This window comes from Amblyraja radiata, chromosome 22 (genome assembly GCF_010909765.2).
Source record: "Amblyraja radiata isolate CabotCenter1 chromosome 22, sAmbRad1.1.pri, whole genome shotgun sequence".
Classification (NCBI taxonomy): domain Eukaryota; kingdom Metazoa; phylum Chordata; class Chondrichthyes; order Rajiformes; family Rajidae; genus Amblyraja; species Amblyraja radiata.
Window position 1 is genome coordinate 15350538 of NC_045977.1, and position 21733 is coordinate 15372270.

Sequence of the window (21733 nt, forward strand, 5' to 3'; positions counted from 1 at the left end):
CATGTTTTGGGACCATTTTCAAAGTCCAGTCCGTGCTCCAGGTATTATGAGCAGTGCCCGTTCCAGGCGAGCCCCAGGCTGCTATGGGGCCTCCAGCCGTCGCCTTCCCATGGACGTGGGAGTCGACCTGTGAACCCACGTCCCTCTCCTCGCCCGCCCACCTTTGTTGCCCGGGGGGTGGGAGCCTCCTGCAGCCGACCTCGAGGGTGGGGTAGGCCAGACACCGGTTCCCTCTCCTCTCCTATCGGCCTCGCTCTTCGCCCGTCATGGCCATCGTCGTTGCCAGCTCCATCCTCCCGGTCTCTGGTCTTCAGGAACAGCAGGGTCTGCTTGGTAACTTCACCCCATACTGACCGCGGCCCGCTGTGTCTTAATGCGTCAGGCCGAATCGGCGGCTTCCAGCCTACAGGCTGCGGCCCATTATTAAAAATTGTTCATATAAACAAACAGCTTTTATTCAATTAAACACAAATACAGAGTAGTAAAAACATCAAGACTGCTATTGGCAGTTTACAAGCAACAATCAAGCAGTTATACGATTCAAATATTGTCAACTTTATCTACAATACACTCGACTGCCGGCGGCAACCAGCGTTCACGGAAGGCCTCCAGAGTCCTCATGAACACTGCGTGTTCCCTCTCCAAGGACAGGCAGGAACGGATGTAGGCCCGGAAAGGAGCTGAGTAAACGGCTTGGGCAGAACCCTCGACTGCCCGCTACCTGGATCCGCGAATGGCCATCTTGGCCAGGCCCAGTAGCAAACCGACAGGGAGACGCCGCCCCCCCCCCCCCCTTCCCTCCCTCCTGACCCACCCTCCCTCCCTCCTGATCCTCATGACCCTCCCCCCCTCCTCCTGGGTGACCAAAGAGCGTGGGACTAGACTGCAGCCGAAACATGAGGAGCAGCCTCTTCAGAGGCCGCAGCCCCACTGGGAGGTTCTGCCACCGCGCGGCTCGCATGAGCTCTCCCACCCTAGTTAGTCCGGGGTTAATCAAGCCTCCATCCATATTACATAACGAGGAACCGCAGTACTGTTTACAATGGAGACACCATTTGCGGGATGCATTGGCATAAATCTGCCCATGTTGTAATTTTCCATTACGTAAAGCCACGTCAAGTGCACGTGAATCAAGAAATGCGAGCAGAAAAAAAATAAATTTGACACATACATTCCATGACAGTGAATTTTTATTCCATGTCTCTGATTTTATTGGCAACGATTTTCAAATCTCGAATGGGTGATTTTCTATTGCACCCATTTGCTATAATGCGGAGTGGGGGAAGGGGATTGGGTCTGTACTGGTTTTTGATTCAAGTGGCCTGACTATGGAGTCTAAGGGTCCCGATCTGAACCGTCGCCTGTCCATGTCCTCCAGAGGTGCTGCCTGGCCCATTGAGTTACTCCAGCACTTTGTGTTCGATATATGATTCCAGCATCTGTAGTTCCCTTTGGCCGTGTGGAGTCACCGCATTAGGCCAGAGTTATTTTGTGTGGATTGGTGCCTTGAATGTAACGAGAAACTGGGAGTGAGTTGTTCTAAGATGCAGCCTCAGGTTATGAATAGCAAACAGCTGCATTGGGCATTTTGTTCTCTCTCAGATGTGACCAACTTTACGGGTTCCCTTTCAACGTAATCGGCAATAGCGAGTTTAGTTGCCAGTGTTTGCTCCCGTTCCTCCTGATCATTTTCACACCGATGATAAATGGCTATCAGACGGAAGTCAATGTTACTTAATCACTGATACTCTTGAGTTCTGCAGCAAATCAGAGGAACATCAGACAGTGAGATCTCAATTGCCAGATAGTGATATAGCATGGAAACAGGTCCTCTGCTCCAACTTGCCCACGTCTCATCTACACTAGTCCCACCTGCCTGCATTTAACCCATATCCCTCTAAACCTGTCCTATCCATGTACCTATTAAAATTGCGATACTACCTCCTCTGGTAGCTTGTTCCATACACCCTCCACCCTCTATGTGGAAAAAGCCCCCCATCGGGTTCCTATTAAATCTATCCCCCCACGCCTTAAACCTATAGCCCCTGGTTCTTGATTCCCCACTCTGGACAAGAGACTCTGTGCGAATACCTGAGGACATAGATTTAAGCTGAGAGGGGAAAGATTGAATAGGGACCTGAGGGACAACATTTTTACTCGGAGGCTGGTGGGCATATGGAACAAGTTGCCAGAGTAGGTAGTTCAGATGGGTACATTTTGTAGATGGGACATTTTGCATTTAGATGGGTAGACGGGGCATTTTGTTCGGCATGTCATGTTAATCCGATTCCTCATTTAATGGTTTCAATAATCCAAAGTCACACCAACTTGCCTGCAGTTCATATTGCCAGGAAATAGAAGGATGTTTATTTAAACATTTGTCTCATGCACTACCTGTGGAGAACTGAAGGAAAGAGACACTGTGGAGACTAGAACGCCTGGGACCTAGTGCACAAATTTCCTTTCCAGTCTAGACTGTTGACTGACAGCATGGGAATTGGCTTGGAGTACGGGGGGGGGGGGGTATATTTGTTACAATGCACCTCGTATCTCAGTTGATGAAAATTGATCATTTTTCACCTCACTACACCAAACAAACGTTTACAAAAATTAAAAACCTCTTGATTGAAGAGTGTGCTGTTTCTATCGTTCAGTAAACACCATTTGACTCAAGGTGGATCTTAAATTCACCAGGAGATTTGATTAAACCACTCCTCTGACGTAGGGAGAGAACATGGCACCTAATTAAGTAAGTAAGTTTATTGGCCAAGTATTCACATACAAGGAATTTGCATTGGTGCTCCGCCCACACGTAACAACATGACATACAGTGACAGTTACGAATGACTCAGAAAACACTAAACATTAATAATAATAAAACATTAATGATAAAACACCATTGATCAAGCATGCGAACCAACAAAATACCAGATCAAAGGGAGGCTACAGATTTTTGGCTGTTGAGTAGAGCAACTACTCGTGGATAAAAACAGTTTTTATGTCTGGCTGCGGCTGGAGTTGCCTTCCAGAGGGAAGTGATTCACCATCGTACCTGCCTCTGCCACCAACCCTGATAGCATGATATTGTAGGCACTCACCCCCCTCTGTGTAAATAAAGTTGCCCTTTAAACTTTGCCTCTCTTGCCTTAAAGTTGCAATGAGTTCAGTCTCTTGGGGAAGTGTAATAGGAAAGAAAGATACACATTACTAAAGATCAGTAAGATAACACGATGTGTAGGAAGGAACTGCAGATGCTGGTTTGAACTGAAGGTAGACACATTCTATGTTTGCTGGAGTAATTCAGCACATCAGACAGCATCCCTGGAGAAAAGGAATAGTTGGCGTTTTGGGTCAAGACCCTTCTTCAGATAATACAATGGTTGGAGATGCACGGAACTGCAGATGCTAGAAAAGTGACCAAAACACAAAGTGAGTAGACGGGTCAGGCAGCATCTGTGGAAGGAATGGATAGGTGACGTTTCCAGTCAGGACCCTTCTTCAGACTGATTGTAGGAGGGGGGAGGAAGTGGATAAGAGAGGTAGGGGCGGGACAAAGCCAGGCAAGTGATGGGTGAGAGAGGTTTGATTGGGAGATGGGTGGAGTAAGTGACAAAGGCTGGAGATGAAACGGAGCCAAAAGGGTGTCAGATTTAAAAAAAAGAGGAATGAAATGTAAAGCCAGAGGGAGGGATAGCGGTAGAAGACACGGTAGGGAGTGTGGATGGGGGGGGAAGGGGGGGGCAGAGAAGGGAGGGATAGCGGTAGAAGACACGGTAGGGAGTGTGGATGGGGGGGGGGGGGGCAGAGAAGGGAGGGATAGCGGTAGAAGACAGGGTAGGGAGTGTGGATGGGGGGGGGGGGCAGAGAAGGGTGGGATAGTGGGGGAAATGGTTTACAGACCACGATGGAGGAGGTATGTGAAAGAGAGAGGAGGTAGGGGAGTGCTACTTGAACATTGGAGAACTCAATGTTTGTGCCATTGGGTTGTAAACTACCCAAGTGGGAAAATGAGGTGCTGTTGCTCCAGTTTTCATGTGGCCTCGCTCTGGCAGAGCAGGAAGGGAAGTTAAAATTGCTAGCAACTGGGAGACCTGGTATACCTTGGCAGACTGTGCGCAAGTATTCGGCAAAATGGTCGCCTGGTCTATGCTTGGTCTCACATGAAGGAGGCCACATCGGGAACTCTGTCTCACCTGGGGTCCCTAGATGGAGGCAAGAGAGGAGCTGTAGGGACAGGTGTTAACTGCGTTCATAATGGTCGGCATGTAGATGATAAGATGGGCCGAAGGGCATGTATGATTCTCTAACTCGATTTAGGAGCTTTTTGTACAATAGATGAATGACTTGTAGCTAAATAGTTTGCTTGTTCCTGCCATGATTTATTTTGATGCTGTCAGATGATGTTAAATTGACTGGAACTTCCCCCTATCAATCTTCCTGGATATTTGAATTGCAGCAACATATGGACGATAAGAGTTTTGTGTAGTAAGTTTATCCCAACCTTCATACTAAGCATGATCCAGGGTCTCTGTCCGTGCAGTAGAAACAAATCTCAGTCAGGACTCCAGAAATAAACTAGCAGTTCTCCCAGTGGTCCTGGATTGGAAAGCTTGGGATCTTGAACAGAATTAGGTTGAGTTGCTGCCTTACAGTGGCGGAGACCCCGGTTCCATCCCGACTACGGGTGCTATATGTACCGAGTTCGTTCTTCCTGTGACTGCGAGGGTTTTCTCCGGGTGCTCCCGTTTCCTCTCACACTCAAAAGACGTGCAAGTTTGTAGGTTAATTGGCTTCGGTAAAATTTGTGTGGGATAGTGTTAGTGTCTGGGGATTGCTGGTCGGCGTGGACTTGGTGGGCCGAAGGACCTGTTTCTGAGTTGCTTACCCAAATTGAATCTAAGCTAAATTTGTATTTGGAATAATTCACCAATATTCATGGTAGGTGTCCTCCCTCTGAATATTAGCTGCTCCTTTAAGCCCTTTCTCCACTGAACTGTACCCCGGAAGTAAGATATTGTTCAAGAGGTTGCCTTCATAATTTGTGTCTAATTTTATTGTATTTTATAATATTTTCAGCTTAGGCACAAGGCTTTGTGTGTGCACTCTGTACCCAATGATAAGCAGGATTTAATTTCTTGAATGGTGGGGAACTCTTTAGGAACAAAACTAATTTTGAACCAATGTAGAAGCGAATCAGGAGTTTAAAAAAACTGCTATCTGATAGCTCATCAATGTTCAATAAATAAACTTCAACACTGAGAGTCATAGATGACCCCAGATCTGTCCTCGCATGATTTATGTGCACAGACTCGCATGCACACTCACACACTGCCTGCTTTACTCAAAACCTCATTCAGATCAATCCTCTCAGCAGAATAAACAAACTCCCATCACTCAGGAATGCCTCCATGGTGTGAGGTGCTGGGTTTTGTGTGTGTGTGTGTGTGTGTGTGTGTGTGTGTGTGTGTGTGTGTGTGTGCATGTGAGAGTGCGCACGTGTGTGTAAGGATGTGGGTGTGTAAGTGTGTACAAGGGTGTGTGTGTGTAAGAGTGTGTATGTGTATCTGTGTGTGCGCCTGTCTGTGACGTCGTGAGTGTGTCTGTGTGTGTGTGTGAGATCGAGTCATAGAGCACCAAACAGACCCTTCAGCCCAACTTTTCCATGCTGACCAAGTGCCCCATCTAAGCTATGCCTATTTGCCCCATATCCCTCTAAATATTTCCCATCTATGTACCTGTCCAAATGTCTTTTAAATATTCGTATTGTATTTCTCTCAACTACTTCTTTGTGTCTGTCTGCCTGATAGGGTCAAGTCATACAACACAGAAACAGTCCCACTAGTCCCATTTGCCCCATGTCCCTCCAAGTCTTCCCTATCCATGTATCTGTCCCAATGGCTTTTAAATATTGTTATTGTATCTTCCTCAACTACTTCTCCTGGTGTGTGTCTGTGTGTGTGAGGTTGAGTGTGTGTGGGGTTGGGAGTGTGTGGATGTTGGTGTGGGTGTGGACTGTGGGTGAGTGTGAGCTCATGTGTGAGATTTTGAGTTTTTATCTGTGATTTTGAGTGTGTGATTTTGTGTGTGTGTGTGATTGTGTCTGAGCGTGTGAGCGAGTGTGTGTATGAGTGATTGAGTGTGTGTGCTTGTGTGTGTGCAAGCCTGTGTGTGTGCACATGTGCTTAAAGATACCATGTTGATCTGAATAAATAGCAGAGGACTCTAGTGTGTGTCAGCATTGAGTTATAGTCCATCCCTTTGATATTTGTGCAGATGCTGAAATAAGGCCAGCTATTGCGTCTCATTCCTAGGTCACATACTACATAAATCCCCGGGGTATGCTTCAATTTTTTAATTTAAAAAAATACGATTTAAAAAAAATGTATCAGTACATTATTATAGGGATTATTTTGTGATATTAAGGAATGAGGTGTTTCAACTTGCAATACCAAGTTTCATTTAACTTTTAATTTTGAGAGAAAAAAACTGGCTCCGACTGCAGCCCAGGTAACTGATGTGTCTACATGTGTACAATAGGTAGTGTGAGGTTAATCCTGCAGGGTTAAGGAAATTCCACATATTCACAAGGTTATGATATTTAATCACGCATAAGATGAATTTACTGGAATCATGTTAACATTAAAATCATTATTCATACCCCCTTGGATAATAACTGGATCACTAATGCATCTTTAGAAGGATTACAGTAATTCCAGAAGCCAGCTCTCACTAGGCCCAACACATTAATGTAATTATGAAGAAGGCCCACCAATACCTCTAATTTCTTGAAAGTTTAAAGAAATTCGGCATGTCACTCACTGAACACTCCACCAAACTTGTACAGATGCACTGTAGAAAGTATCCTGACTGGTTGCATCATGGCCTGCTACGGCAACTCCAATGCAAGATGCTGTAGACAATGTAAAATGGTTGACACAGCCCGGTTCATCACGAACACAACCCTCTCCATCATCCAAAGCATCGACATGAACGCAACATTTATCATTAGCTTAGTGTAGTTTAGTTCCGAGATACAGCATGGAAACAGGCCTTACGGCCCACCGAGTTTGTGCAGCAATCCCTGTTATACTAACACACACTACACACTAGGGACAATTTGCAATTTTTACCAAAGCCAATTAATCTACAAACCTGTACATCTTGGGAGGAAACAGGAGCACTAGAATCAAACCCACGAGGTTACAGGGAGAAAGTGCAGCCAGTGCCCGTAGTCGGGATCGAACCCGGGTCTCTGGCGCATTGGGGCAGCAACTCTACTCTACTCCCCACCATCCAGGCTAACCCCTCTACGTGCTGTTACTGTTGGGCAGGAGATACAGAAGCCTGAAAATACAGACCATCATTTCAGAAACAGCTTTTTTCCTCCGAGTATCAGGTTCTTGAGCTGACTTGCACAACCTTTATCCTATCTCAGCAACAGAACACGACAGACCACTTCATGCATGACTAGAGACTTATTCTATCATTGTGTTTGCCACTAATGTTTTATTTTGAGTAGTCTTTTTCTTTTCACTGTCTTGCAGAATTTTGGTGTAATTGAGGTATAACCTATGGGGTTTTTTTTGGAGTTCATAAGTTATAGGAGTAGAATTAGGCCATTCAGCCCATCAAGTCTACTCTGTTATTGAACCATGGCTGATCTATCTCTTCCCCTCAACACTTCTTCTGCCTTCTCCCCATAACTCGTTAGTTCAGTTTAGTTTATTGTCACGTGTACCGAGGTCCAGTGAAAAGCTTTATTTGTGTGTTATCCAGTCAGCGGAAAGACAATACATGATTACAATTGAGCCATTTACAGTCTATAGATACATGATAAGGGAATTGCGTTTAGTGCAAGGTAAAGTCAGCAAAGTCCAGTCAAGGATAGTCAGAAGCTCATCAATGAGGTAGGCAGTAGTTCAGGACTGCTCTCTGATTGTGGTCAGTTGATTTAGTTGCCTGATAACAGTTGGGAAGAAACTGTCCCTGAATCTGGAGGTGGGCACCCATACTAATCAAGAATCTAGCAATCTCTGCCTTAAAAATATCCATTGACTTGGACTCCACAGCTTTCTGTGGCAATGAACTCCACAGATTCACCACCCTCTGATTAGACAAATTCCTCCACCATGATTGAATGGTGAAGTAGACTTGTTGAGCCGAATGGTGTAATTCTGCTCCGAGAACTCAAGAATTGACGAACACCCGGCTGCAGGCAATAAGCAAGACCAGAAATACGTGTTGGTTTGTTTTACATCCTGCCTTGATCCTATTGAACTTTAAATTGACATTGTAAATTTCCTCTTGACTTCAGTGGAAAAATGTTATTTGTTGTTTAAAAAATAAATCTCTACAGAACTAATGGCCGCACGTCTACTCACAAGGATACTGTGGGGGAATTATGTATGGAAATGCCAAACAGAATATTTTGCTTTGTTAAATCATCTCTTGCACTAAGGCCAGCCGGAGACACCGACTGATATTGAGGTTTAATCTCATTCAGTGACATATTGTGTTTGCAAAATATTCTTTTGTATGCTACCTCTTTGGCCATTTAGTTTATTAAAATAAGCATGTTTAAAATGCTGCCTAAAGAATTAATATGGAGGTTGATAGATCTATATTTTTACTTCATTTTTGTCAAATGTTAAAAATTTGTCATCACCCACCCAGTTGTTTAAGATGTCAAGTCGAGTTTATCAGACCACATCCGGATATACGAGCAGCTTTCTGCATACCTTTGCCAGTGTTTTAGTTGGGAACCCTCTATAAACACTTTACTATTGATTGTTATTACAGTCCCTTGGGCTATTTATAAAGTCTTAGGTGGGATGTGAAGACACAAACCTTCCGTCCTGCATGCATTCCAGGGTGCTTTAAATCTTATGCTTCAGAAGGGAAGTAATTGACAAGAAAGTATGTGAAAGAAGGGACTGGTTTACACTGAAGATGGATACAAAATGCTGGAATAACCCGGCGGGTCAGGCAGCATCTCTGGAGAAAAGGAATAGGTGACATTTCGGGTCGAGACCCTTCTTCAGGCTGAGCTGAGGTCTGAAGTTTGAAGAAGGGCTTAGACCCGAAACGTCACCTATTCCTTTTCTGCAGAGATGCTGCCTGGCCCGCTGGGTTGCTCCTGCATTTTGTGTCTCTAATTGGGAAGAAATCCAATTAATTCCAGCAAGTGATTTCATTTATGATCAGCATGTCCCATCCCAAAGATAGATTCCAGGAATTTAGCTTAGTTTAGCGTAATTTAGCATAGCTCAGTGTAGCTTAGTTTATTATTGTCACGTGTACTGAGGGGACAGTGAAAAGCTCTTTGCTGTGTGCTAGCCAGTTGACAAAAATACTATACGTGATTACAATCAAGCTGTCCACAGGGTAAAGATACAGGATAAAGGGCATAACATTTATCGCAAGATAAAATCCAATTAAAGATAGTTCAAAGCTCTCCAATGAGGTAGATGGGCGGTCAGGACCACTCGAGCAGGTGATAGGACGGTTCAGTTGCCCGTTAACAGCTGAAAAGAAACTGTTCCTGAAACTGGAATTTACAAGGAGTTGACAATTTATTGTAACTTATCTCCAAACTTTGCCTGTATCTGATTTCAGGAGATAACTAACTGACTTCTCCACTGACATTAACTGTGAAATGGCCTCGGGGACTGTTCATGCAGCTAACTTGACAAGACTGCTTACAGCAGCAAGCAAAGGGGGGACAACTGAATAATTCTTCTGTCAGTGAAACTGTTACGAGCGCCACTGTTAATCAGATTTGGCGCTCGTATTGCTCCAAGGAGTCGCACGGCGGCGCAGCCGGTCGAGCTGCTGCCTCACAGCGCCAGAGTCCCAGGTTCGATCCTGACCTCGGGTGTTGACTGTGAGTTTGCATCTTCTCCCCGTCACCACGTGGGTTTTGTTTGGGTGCTCCGGTTTCCCCTCGCATCCCAAAGGCAATCGAGTTTGTAGGTTAATTGACCTCAGTAAGTTGTCCCAGTGGGCAGTGAATGGGTGAGAATGTGGGACAACATAGAACTAACTGGTGTGTAGATACAAGGAATTGCAGATTCTGATATATAACCAAGGGCACAAAGTGGTGGAGTACCTCAACGGGTCAGGCAGCATCTCTGGAACCTGTCTATGTTCTCCGAGTATGTTGCCTGACCCGTTTAGTTACTCCACCACGTTGCGTCCCTTTTTTAGTAGAACTACTAGTGTGAATGGGTGATCGATGGTCGGCGTGGACTGAAGGGCCTTTATCAGTGTTGTGCCTCTGAAACTAACAGTAAAGTGACCAAGTTTGATTTTATTTACATAATTTATATGGAACTATCCTTCACTCGCCACACTTTTCTGGAGAAACAATCCTGTTTTTAATGGGAGATGTTGCTGTAGTCTGTTTCTATCACTCTTTAAATAGACTGTGTTTTCAGGATAACTTTGTTTGCTGTGTATGAAACATCATGCTGCCAGTTTCACACCTCAGCAAACCTGCATCCCACAGTGTTCAGTTTTTGGTTTAGAGATACAGCGCCGAAACAGGCCCTTTGGCCCACCGAGTCCGCGCTGACCAGCGATCCCCGCATGCTAACATTATCTTACACACACACTAAGAATGATTTACATGTGTAAGAAAGAACTACAGATGGTTTAAATCGAATGTAGACACAAAATGCTGGAGTAACTCAGCGGGTCAGGCAGCCTCTCTGGAGAGAAGGAATGGGTGAGGTTTCAGGTCGAGACCCTTCTTCAGACTGATGTCAGGGGAGTGGGCTGGACAGAGATAGAGTGTAGTCGGACACAGTAAGACTGGTGGGAGAACTGGGAAGGGGGAGGGATCGAGAGAGAGAGAGAAAGCAAGGGCTATTTGATTTCAGAGAAGTCAATGTTCATACCACTGCCAGCTTCCCTCCATTGATGAACTGTACGCTGCAAGGGCCAGGAAATGAGCGGGTAAGATCATCTCTGACCCCTCTCACCCTGGCCAAAAACTCTTTGAATCACTTCCCTCTGGAAGGCGACTCCGGACTGTCAAAGCTGCCACAGCCAGACATAAACAGCTTTTTTCCATAAGTCGTAGCTCTATAACCAAAATTCTCTGTAGCCTCCTTGTGCTCTGGTATTTTATTTAATTCACATGTTTAATCCCCAGACCCATTCCCATAGCCGACTTTGCTGGCCGGTAACTCGGCTCCTCGGCGGCCAAGCTGGACCGTTCCGGTACCGTTGGACTCCTCTAGTTGGTCCGGCAAAAGGGATAATCCTCAAAGGCTCTGGAACAAATGATGCTAGAAAATCGGTGGTGGGCCAGTAATATGGTCTTGGGTCATAAATTTACTGGTTATAACTGATAACAGTTGATGTACAGAATGACCTCCATCAGCTTATTATTGTGGTCTACGCACTGCTAACAGCAAAAGGTGATGTCATGATGATACCTTTTGCCATTAAAACATTTTAATAATTAACTTTACAAACACCCCCAGTCTTTAGATCTGAGATTTCCTTCAACAAATTGTTGCTTTATATTTCCTAAGGCATAAAGAATAGCATCTATATACTATTTTATGTTCTTCTAGAAATCCAATACAACATTTCAATGTAATTTAGATTTCAGACTTTGAGAATAAAGGAGTTACATTACTTAGAAATTTGAGCTTGTCTTCTTGATGTTTAATTACAAGCCATCTTTTTATCTCTTGCCCGTAGCTTCTAGGACAATATTTCTCTAATTAATTTTGCTTTCAGCTCATAAATAGGCTACATTTACTAAGTATGGATCAACATACGTGAAATTAGTCATTTGGATTCAGAACTGGTTTACTCGTAGAATACAGAGGGTGGTGGAGGAAGAATGTTATTTTGGCTGACAATTCTAGTCTTTGGACTTTAGAGATACAACACAGAAACAGGCCCTTTGGCCCACCGAGTTCATGCTGACCATCAATCACGCCGTGCACTGGCACTATCCTATATACTAGGGACAATTTATAGAGGCCAATTAACCCATAAACCTGCACAGACCTGCAGTCACAGAGAGAACGTACAAACTCCGCACAGACAGCACTCGTAGTCAGGATCGAACCCGGGTCGCTGGTGCTGTAAGGCAGCAATTCTACTGCTGTGCCACCGTGCTGTCCTGTGTTCTGCAGGGATCTTTGCTGGGACTTCTGTTCTTTGTGTTATACACACAGTACATGTAAGACTGGTACATAAATGTAGATGGAGTGGTTAGTGAACTTGCAGGATGCAAGCCTACATTGGTCAGGGCATTCAGAGTAAGAATTAGGCTGCAACTTTATATATCTTTGGTTAGGCCGCATTTATGTGCAGCTCAGTTCACCACATTGCAGAAAAACATTTGACGACTTTGGAGAGGGTGCAGCAGAGGTTTGCCAGAAAGCTGCCTGGGATAAAGGGTATTAGTCAAAAGGAGAGATTAGACAGGCATGGATTGGTGTCCCTGGAATGCCAAAGTTTGAGGGGAGATCTGACAGAATTATTGAACATTTTCAGAGGCATAGAAAAACAGTCAGAACCATATGATAGTGGAGATTAAGAGGCTTTTAGATTGGCATAAGGATATGCAGGGGATGGAGGGATATGGAGACATCTTCAGGCAGAGGAGATTAGTTCAACTGGACATCATGTTCGGTACAGATATTGTGGGCTGAAGGGCCTGTTCCTGTGCTGTTTGGTAAAATATAACTGAGATGGACACAAGTATCTGGAGTAACTCAGCGGATCAAGCAGCATCTCTGGAGAAAAGGAATAGGTGACGTTTTGGGTTGAGACCGTTCTTCAGACTGAGAGTCAGGGGAAAGAGAAAAGAGAGATATAGATGGTGATATAGAGAGATTTAGAAGAAAAGAATGAAAGATATGCAAAAAGGTAATGATGATGAAGGAAACAAGCCATTGTTAATTGTGGGCTGGGTGAAAATGAGTTATAGACAATGAGACTCAACACGATGACTTTGAAGCTGGTACAACAATTTGTATGGGGGAGGGAAGGAGAGAGAGAGAGAGGGGATGCAAGGGTTACTTAAGTTAGAGAAATCAATATTCATACCGCTGGGTTGTAAGCTGCCCAAGCGAAATATGAGGTGCTGTTCCTCCAATTTGTGTTTGGCCTCACACTGACAATGAAATATAACTCTGTGTCCAGGTTTAGAACTGCCTAGGGAATACATTCTATTCAATTATATAGAATTGGTGTTAAATAGGGTTTACAACCTTGTAGCTCTTTCATTCCGTAAAAGTATCGCACATTCCAAAGCTCCATTCAACTTTTTATTCATTTCCATAAATTGAATAGTTCAGAAAGTGGTGAAAGAAAAACAATTCTAGGGCAAACATGACTGTTTTCCATTCCCACAAACAAAACTAATAAAAAAATTAAAAAATCATGCTATTTTGTTGGTGCAAAAATAGTTTAAAAAAGAATTATGTTCCTTTCACATCAAATCAAACAATGCAGACCTTGGTTATTTCCATTTGTTGGGCAGGTTGAAACCTGTACACCAAGTATTCGTTGAGGACTCAGTCATTTATAGCTGATTACTTTTTTTCAGTTGTGCCAGATTACTGTCGTTTAGTTTAGTTTAGTTTAGTTTAGAGATACAATACGGAAACTGGCCCTTCAGCCCATCGAGTCAGTGCCGACCAGCGATCCTCATACGCTAACACTATCCTACACACTAGGGACCAATTTACAAATTATACCAAGCCAATTAGTCTACAAACCTGTACGACTTTGGAGTGTGGGAGGAAACCGGAGGTCTTGGAGAAAGCCCACACTGTCACAGGGAGAATGTACAAACTCTGTGTAAACAGCAGCTGTGGTCAGGACCGACCCCGGGTCTCTGGCGCTGTAAGGCAACAACTCTACTGCTGCACCACTGTGCCAACCAACATTCTGTACATCATGTGCAGAATGGCCGATACACTATAAAATCATATACCAGTGTAGAAAAAATCTGTTTGAAGACATTTGCATTACCAACATTATTGACAAATATGCTGATGTTAAAAATGAGTATATATTTTGCAGGTTGTAAAAAAATTAATTATTCAACTTTACAACATTCTGAATGTGTATCTGCCATTACTGTGTGTGTGTGTGTGTGTGTGTGTGTGTGTGTGTGTGTGTGTGTGTGTGTGTGCGTATCTGTATGTAAGTGGGTGTGCCTGTGCGGCTGTGTGTGTGCGTCTGTGTGTGTGTGAATGCGTCTGTCTGTTTGTATATGTATGTGTCTGTATCTGTCCATGCCTGTGTCTACGGGTGTAAAATTGTCAACACTTATTGCATTTACTTTAAAAAATAAGTTTGATTAAATTCATATTTTTACAAACTAGTAAAAAGTTCATCCTTGTACAATAAAAATGCCATCTTAATGCAAGCAACAGGTAGTTGTCTGTGAGAGATTGGCTGGAATGAATCTATATATTTTGCGAATGCTATTTTGGTTAACAGTGAAACCACAACTTTTGGTTAACAGTTCAGTAAAGCTGAATTGGCAAAATTGCTTTCAATTACACAGCTTGGATTTCAGGTGCAAGCCTGTTTAATTTAGTGTCTTTATTTTAGAGATACAGGTGCACAACCTTTTATCCGAAAGCCTTGGGACCAGACACTTTTCGTAATTCGGAATTTGTCGGTCTTCGGAATGGATTTTTTTTAGCGTAGATTTTAATGGCTGGCTCAGTGGTAGAGTGCTCGGCTCATATCCGCAAGGTCGCGAGTTTGCGCCTTGATCCCGGCAGTTTCTCGGTCGCGAGTTTGAGTCTTCAATGTAGTTTTTTTCTTGCAGAATAAATGTCTGTATGAAATACAGTGTGTTGAATGAATTCCTGAATTTATAAATGTGACCGCAGCATTGAATCACCTCTCGCACTCATGTCACCCTAGCGGGGCTACATGCCCTTAGGCGGCCAAATGCGACATTTTCACACTCTTATATCCGTGTGCAGCAGAGGCGACGTGCGTTTGGCGCCAAACGTGAGCTTTGGCGAGCTTTGGTGTGCAGACGACATCCTGGGAAAAATGTCCGGTTTCTTCCAGGTAGGCGATATACCCTCCCGGGCAATATACCCTCCACTTCTCTTTTATGAAGGGGATTTAGTTCCCCTTTCTTCCAGGACCGACCGGAGGTTCCGCTGTCACCTCTGCGGGCCACCCTCGGTGAACGCTCACTCAACTTTGTCTTGGGATTCCTACTCTCCCGCGCAATGTATCCTCACCTTCTCTTTTACGAAGGGGATTTAGTTCCCCTTTCTTCGAGGACCGACCGGAGGTTCCGCTGTCACCTCTGCGGGCCGCCCTCGGTGAACGTCCTGTCTCCCTGTCCCTGGGATAGCAGGCAGCGATCAAACAGCACAATACCCCCCTCCCCGTCCAACTCCAGAGGAATCCGCTCCCCGATGGGCCGCTACGGCGACAAGTGGCAGTTCGCCCACAGCCCGAGCTGCGCGACCCCAAGAACAAGATGTACCTTGCACACCATCAGCTTCTGCCCATACGGGGAGCGTGTTCCTCTGCAGCTGGAGCGGGGCTGGGCTGGAGTTGCTGATCTGGGATCTCCGTGCTTGCAATGGGCTGGGGGTCGGTGTCCCGATGAGGGGGCTGTGGGCGAACTGCCACTTGTCGCCGTAGCGGCCCATCGGGGAGCGGCTTCTGGTGGTCCTGATGTCTCCGGCCAGTTTGCAGTTTTCCTCTGGAGTTGGAACGGGGCTGGGCTGCTGCTGGCTGTGGGTCTCTGGGACCTCCGTGCTTGCAGTGGGCCTGGGGGTCGGTGTCCCGTTGGTCCTGACGTCTCCGGTGAATGGCACTGTCCTGCTGACATCGCCGACATGAAGACAGTGCAAAGCCCCCGCGCCGGTGCAATGGGCGGGGAGCTGGAGAGGGGAGGGAAGGGGTCACACACATGGCCGGGAAGCAGAGGGGTGTAGGTGGGTGAAACTGAAGGCAGCGACAATCTGCTGCTGCCTGCCCCGCTGAGTTAAAAAGTTCCCACGCAAGACTCACGATACACTGTGTATCGTGAGTCTACCGTGGGAACTTTTTAATTCAGCGGGCAGGCAGCAGCATAATGTCAATTATTAACCCTCCCGCGCAATATACCCTCACCTTCTCTTTTATGAATGGGGATTTAGTTCCCCTTTCTTCGAGGACCGACCGGAGGTTTCGCTGTCACCTCTGCGGGCCGCCCTCGGTGAACGTTTTCAAGGACCTTTCTTCAAGGACCGAAAAAATGTCCGCTATTCGGAGGTTTTCGTTATTTGGATCTTCGGATAAAAGGTTGTGCACCTGTATGAGAAAAGACACGTTTATAGTTCATTACACCAATTGGATAGACATAGCAATTCAGTGATTTCTCAGAAAAACACAAAATGCTGGAGTAACTCAGCGGGACAGGCAGCATCTCCGGAGAGAAGGAATGGGTAACGTTTTGGGTCGAGACCCTTCTGCAGACTGAAAGAAAGTGATTTCTCGTTCCTTGTTTGAATTAGTTTTGAAATAATCACACTTTGTTTTAGAAAAAGTTTCCATTCAGAAACCTTTGCACAAAAGTAACAAAGGAACATTACTGTTCTGTTCTGACTTGTCTCAGGTTTGAATGGAGACAATCGATGAATAGGAAATAATCCGATTTCAGTTTTGAACTTACTGCATGGTGCCTCAGACAGTTGTATGAAATCTTCCATTTCATCTTCAGTTTCACAGGCACTCTGCTGTTTCCAGCTCTGGACTCCACCAATTCCTTTCGAACTGATACCGATTATTGCCTACCAACACTTTGACCTGTCAGACTGTGGCACAGCAGTTATTTGCGAGGAGGAACTCAAACCTGAACTAATGACGGCAAAAGAAAATAAAAGTTGTAGTTTCACGGGAGTGGGCTGTTTCTGATGGGAATCAAGTGCCAAAAATGGATACTGATATTATGTGATAGATATACACTAAATGCTGGTGTAATTCAGCTGGGTCGGGCAGTATCCCTGGAAAAAATGGATAGGTGACATTTCAGGTCGACCCTTCTTCAGATCCTCTTCTTCAGACTGATATTATGTGTGTCTATAGTCAAACTGCTCTATTGTAAAGGTATTTTGAAACATGGTAAATCATTGGCTAACACAACTCTAAAATGAATATGTGTTAGGACAGGAACACTGTGGATATTTTACAAAATAATTACACGGTACTATGTTTACTGATATATATATATATCTATATATCTATGTATCTATTTCCTGAAAAAATCTGACATTTCAGAGGTCTTCCAGTGGAAAACTTTATAGTCATACAGTGTGGTAAACAGGCCCTTCAGCCCAACTTGCCCGCACTGACCAACATGCTTCATCTACACGTCCCACCTACCTGCGTTTGGCCCATATCTCTCTAAACTTTTCCTACCCGCCTAATTGCTTCTTCAACGTTGCGATAGTAATGTTATCTTGATGTGGCAGGGATGGAGGAATGGAAAATGGGATGGGGATCTTTACAGAATACAAAGTGGAAGGTTTAGTTTAGAGATGCAGCGTGGAAACAGGCACAATGGCCCAACGTTTTTGCGTCGACCAGCGATCACCCATTTACCAGCTCTAACCTACACACTAGGGCCAATTTACAGAAGCCAATTAACCAACAAACCTGCATGTCACTGTGGCGTGTGAGAGAAAAAAACCAATATCAACCAATGTGTAGGTTTGGAAACTGCTGTCTGATGAAATTTGGGGTCCACCCCAAATGTACAAAGTATCTGTCACCAGCCCTCGGAGATGTTATCTCCAAGGCTCTGAACCAAGTGCGAGGAAGTCAGATTAAACTGAAGGTCGGGAGGTCATGTTACAGTTGTATAAGACATTTATAGTCTTGTGTTCAGGTTTGGTCACCATGGTATAGGAATGATGTTGTCAAGCTTGAAAGGATTCGGAGAAGATTTATCAGGATGTTGCCAGGACTCAAGGGACTGAGCTAGAGGGAGAGATTGAGCAGGCTAGGACTTTAGCACTTGGAGTGCAGGAGGATGAGCGGTGATCTTATACGGTGAGGGGAATAGATCGGGTAAACGCACAGAGTATTTAGCCCAGAGTATTTTGCCCAGAGTAGCGAAATCGAGAACCAGAGGACATAGGTTTAAGGTGAGGGGGGAAAGGTTTAATGGGAACCTGAGGGGTGAAGTTTTCACACAAAGGGTGGTGGGTGTCTGGAACATGCTGCTGGAGGAGGAAGTTGAGGGAGGTACAATCACAAAGTTTAAGAAACATCTAGACAGATACATGGATTGGATAGGGTTAGAGGGATATGGGCCAAAAGCATCCAGCTGAGACTAGCGTAACTGGGACAGATTGGTCGAGGTGGGCAAGCTGGGCCGAAGGACCCGTTTCCACGCTATGTGACTCTATGACTCTCTATGACTATGAAGTGCATTTTTAGCTAGCAGGAACATGATGGGCCAAGTAGTCTTCTCCTGTGTCATATCTCACTGTGATTCAATGTTTTTATTTGAAGTAATCCTGCAGAATGGTATGTTGATTAATTTAAAGAATTTTTCAGAGGGAGGGCAGCTTAAAATTGCTGATACCCACACACGTAATTGTTCAGTATTTAGTGCATGTGATAGCATAGACATTGTTTACATATAAAGAAAATGGTCAGGCATCAGACGATAATCCTAATCTCCATAATGTCCATGCAATAATTGGCACCATTAATCAAATTTATCTAGTCTTGGAAGTATATGGAAAAGCTAAAGCTTGCCTTTGGTTCATGCATCATTCTCAATAGTTCAACAGCTTCAATCCTGAAAGATTTTATTGCAATCCCTCTTCTACACTAGAAACTAGAGAGCATAATCTCAAGGGAAGGTGTTTCCATTTAGGACAAGGGTGAGGAGAATTTTTTTTTAAGTTCGTAAATCATAGGGGCAGAGGTAGGCCATTTGACCTATCGAGTCTACTCCGCCATTCAGTCAGGGCTAATCTATCTTTCCCTCTCAACCCCATTCTACTGCCCTCTCCCCATAACCCCTGACACCCATAGCAATCAAGTATACGTCAATCTCCACTTTAAAAATAAACGTTGACTAACAAAATTCCTCCTCAGAGGGCTGTAAATCGGTTGTCGAATGTGTTCGGGAAATGTATGGGAAGATGGACTGGATGTGAGGTTATTGACTGATGGAGCAGCTCGAAGGCACACATGAGTTGCCCCAACACCCATCGCTTATATTGCAACTTTAACCTTAGACCTTAGAGACACAGTGCAGAAACAGGCCCTTCAGCCCACAGAGTCCACACAGCCAGTGATCACCATGCGTCCTAGTACTATTCTACGCACCTGGGACAACTTACAATTTTACCAAAGTCATTTAACCTCTAAACCTGTACATCTTTGGTCATTCAGTAAGAGCTAGGCTGGTCCTTCACTGTAGCACCGTTTCCCTGCATCAGCCTCCTATTTAGTGGCTTTAACACGGTGGCGCAGCGGTTAGAGTTGCTGCCTTGCAGCGCTTGCAGTGCCGGAGACCCGCGTTCGATCCCGACTACGGGCGCTGTCTGTACGGAGTTTGTACGTTCCCCCACGTGACCACGTGGATTTTCTCCGAGATCTTCAGTTTCCTCTCACACTCCAAAGAACTGCAGGTTTGTAGGTTGATTGACTTGGTATAAATGTAAATTGTCCCTAGCGTGTGTAGGATGGTGTTGGTGTACGGGGAACGCTGGTCGGTGCAGACTCGAAGGGCCTGTTTCCGCGCTGTATCTGTGAACTAAACTAAACCCAGGCCTTGAGCATCTAGAGATTTATTCCCCTTTGACAGCATATCGCCTTGTTATTTGGCTGCTTTGCTTTAATGTATATTTTCACTTTTGTTTGTAAACAGCTCTGAAACGTTCGTTTGAGATTGACGATGTGAATGATGAGCCTCCGTTTTCACCCGTCTCTTCGCTCAGCTCGCCCTTCCCTCCAGCTTCCAGAATGGTGCAGTCGCCCACGCTCAATGAAAACTTTGCGCCTTCTCCGTCTTCTTACCACGCGTGGGTCACGAGGAACTCTGGCACCGTCCCGTCCCCAGGCCCTGCCCAACACAGGAAGGTCTCTTCAAGCTTTTCCTTTAATCAGGGCTCCAAACCCTTCCCCAGGGCCAACGGAAGCGCGCAGGGCACATTGGGCCGAGTCTCCTCTTTTCAAAGTAGAGTCAACCCCAATGGTTTCTCCCAGTCTTCCAGACCCGATGCTGATGATGGTCTACGTGGCTCCACGTCCAGTCTCGTCTCTCCCTCAAGGCTACACTCCATGTCCAGTCCGCCCCAGGGTCTGCTGGGCTGCCACGATCCTGGCGCCAAGCCAAACCACGTGCCAGCCCCATCGCTGAAGAAATACTCGTCGCAGGGCAACATGTTCCATTCCGAAGTGGACCGACCTGTGGCCTCCGTGAAGGAAAGCTCGGTCAGTCATGGCTCCATGCCGTCCCTCGACCTCCACATAGCTGAAGACCTCGCTCTGGATAGCAAGGCGCCCTCCAACCTCATGCACAAGTCAAGCGTGCCTCCGTTATCCGGGGTACGGTCTCTGCTGTCTCAAAACGTTGCACCAGGCCATGGTCAACGAACAGGTCAGAGAGAGCCAAGGATCGGCCCAACTGGCACCGACTCCAGTTTAAATGTGAAGCCTGCGCAAAATGTTCGAGACGTGAGTTTTAGGCCGACTAATTCACTTTCCATCAACGCGGCTGACTCCATATGCATGTCTCAAGAGAGACAAATTACAAGCCCTGACCAGAGAGCAAGACCACTCCCAAGAACGCAAATTATCCAGACTACACCAACATCCCCCCCTATCGCCCTGACAAGGTCTAAGCAAAGTCTCTCAAAGACCTCCGCACATCAGCTTGGAGACTTCCTACCTTCTGCCATGGATGTGGAGCCCAACCCAGTAGCCCAGCACCAGTTGCCCCAGTTTAAGTTAGTGGCCCAGCACCACCAGATGGTTCAGGTCCCTGCTCCTGGCCCCTCCCCCGTACCTGATTGGCAAGCAAAACTCGCGTGGAACTCGGCTTTGAATGACGATATGTTGGCTCTGCAGAAAATGGAAAATCCAGCTTCGATGAACAAGAACAACGATTCCTTCTCAACCTCGGGCGATTTGGAGGTACATTATCTCAACTCTAACGTCATGCTGACCAACAAAATGTACCTCGATGGAAAAATAGAGGAGGAATTTCAAGATCCACGTCTGGAGAAAGAGGTTAAGATGCATTTCAGGCAGCAAGGTAAGGTGTGACATTTTGAGTCAGTTTTATTAAACAGGGAACGCACATTGAATTCCTCCATTTTGAAAGCACTAAGCGTTTGACGACTTCAAACCTACGGTTCTTTTAAATGTATTTCAGGTCACACAGTTCAAAAAAGAAATGTGTTTATTGATAAAGGCTTAATGCGTTGGCTTAATGCTTTGCAAAATGTGCAATGACCTTCTGTGGTGTTCGGTGTCACGGGGTGATAAGATATGCAAATCGGACCTGCAGTAGCTGCAACGTACAGAAGGATGGCAATAGCAGAGTTTAGCTCAGCTAGAATTTGCCCTGCAGTCAAAGTCTTGTCAACACTTGCTCTCAAGGTTCACACTTGTACAATGGACACATGGGCGTGGGATCAGGAGCAGAGCTGAAGGGGAGATGGGAGGTTGCGGCATTACCGCTAAAAATGAGTAAAGGGTCTGTCCCACT

The 21733-nt window shown here is 45.4% G+C and overlaps 1 protein-coding gene across 1 annotated transcript in view; it reads left to right on the forward strand.

The window, feature by feature from the left end:
* The window catches only part of LOC116985617 (septin-9-like), a 318348-nt gene that overhangs the window by 22374 nt on the left and 274241 nt on the right, over positions 1–21733 (forward strand). Inside the window, exon 2 of the mRNA XM_033040464.1 lies at positions 19889–21277. Within this exon, the coding sequence (XP_032896355.1) occupies positions 19889–21277 (1389 nt within the window). The remainder of the gene's footprint in view (positions 1–19888; positions 21278–21733) is intronic.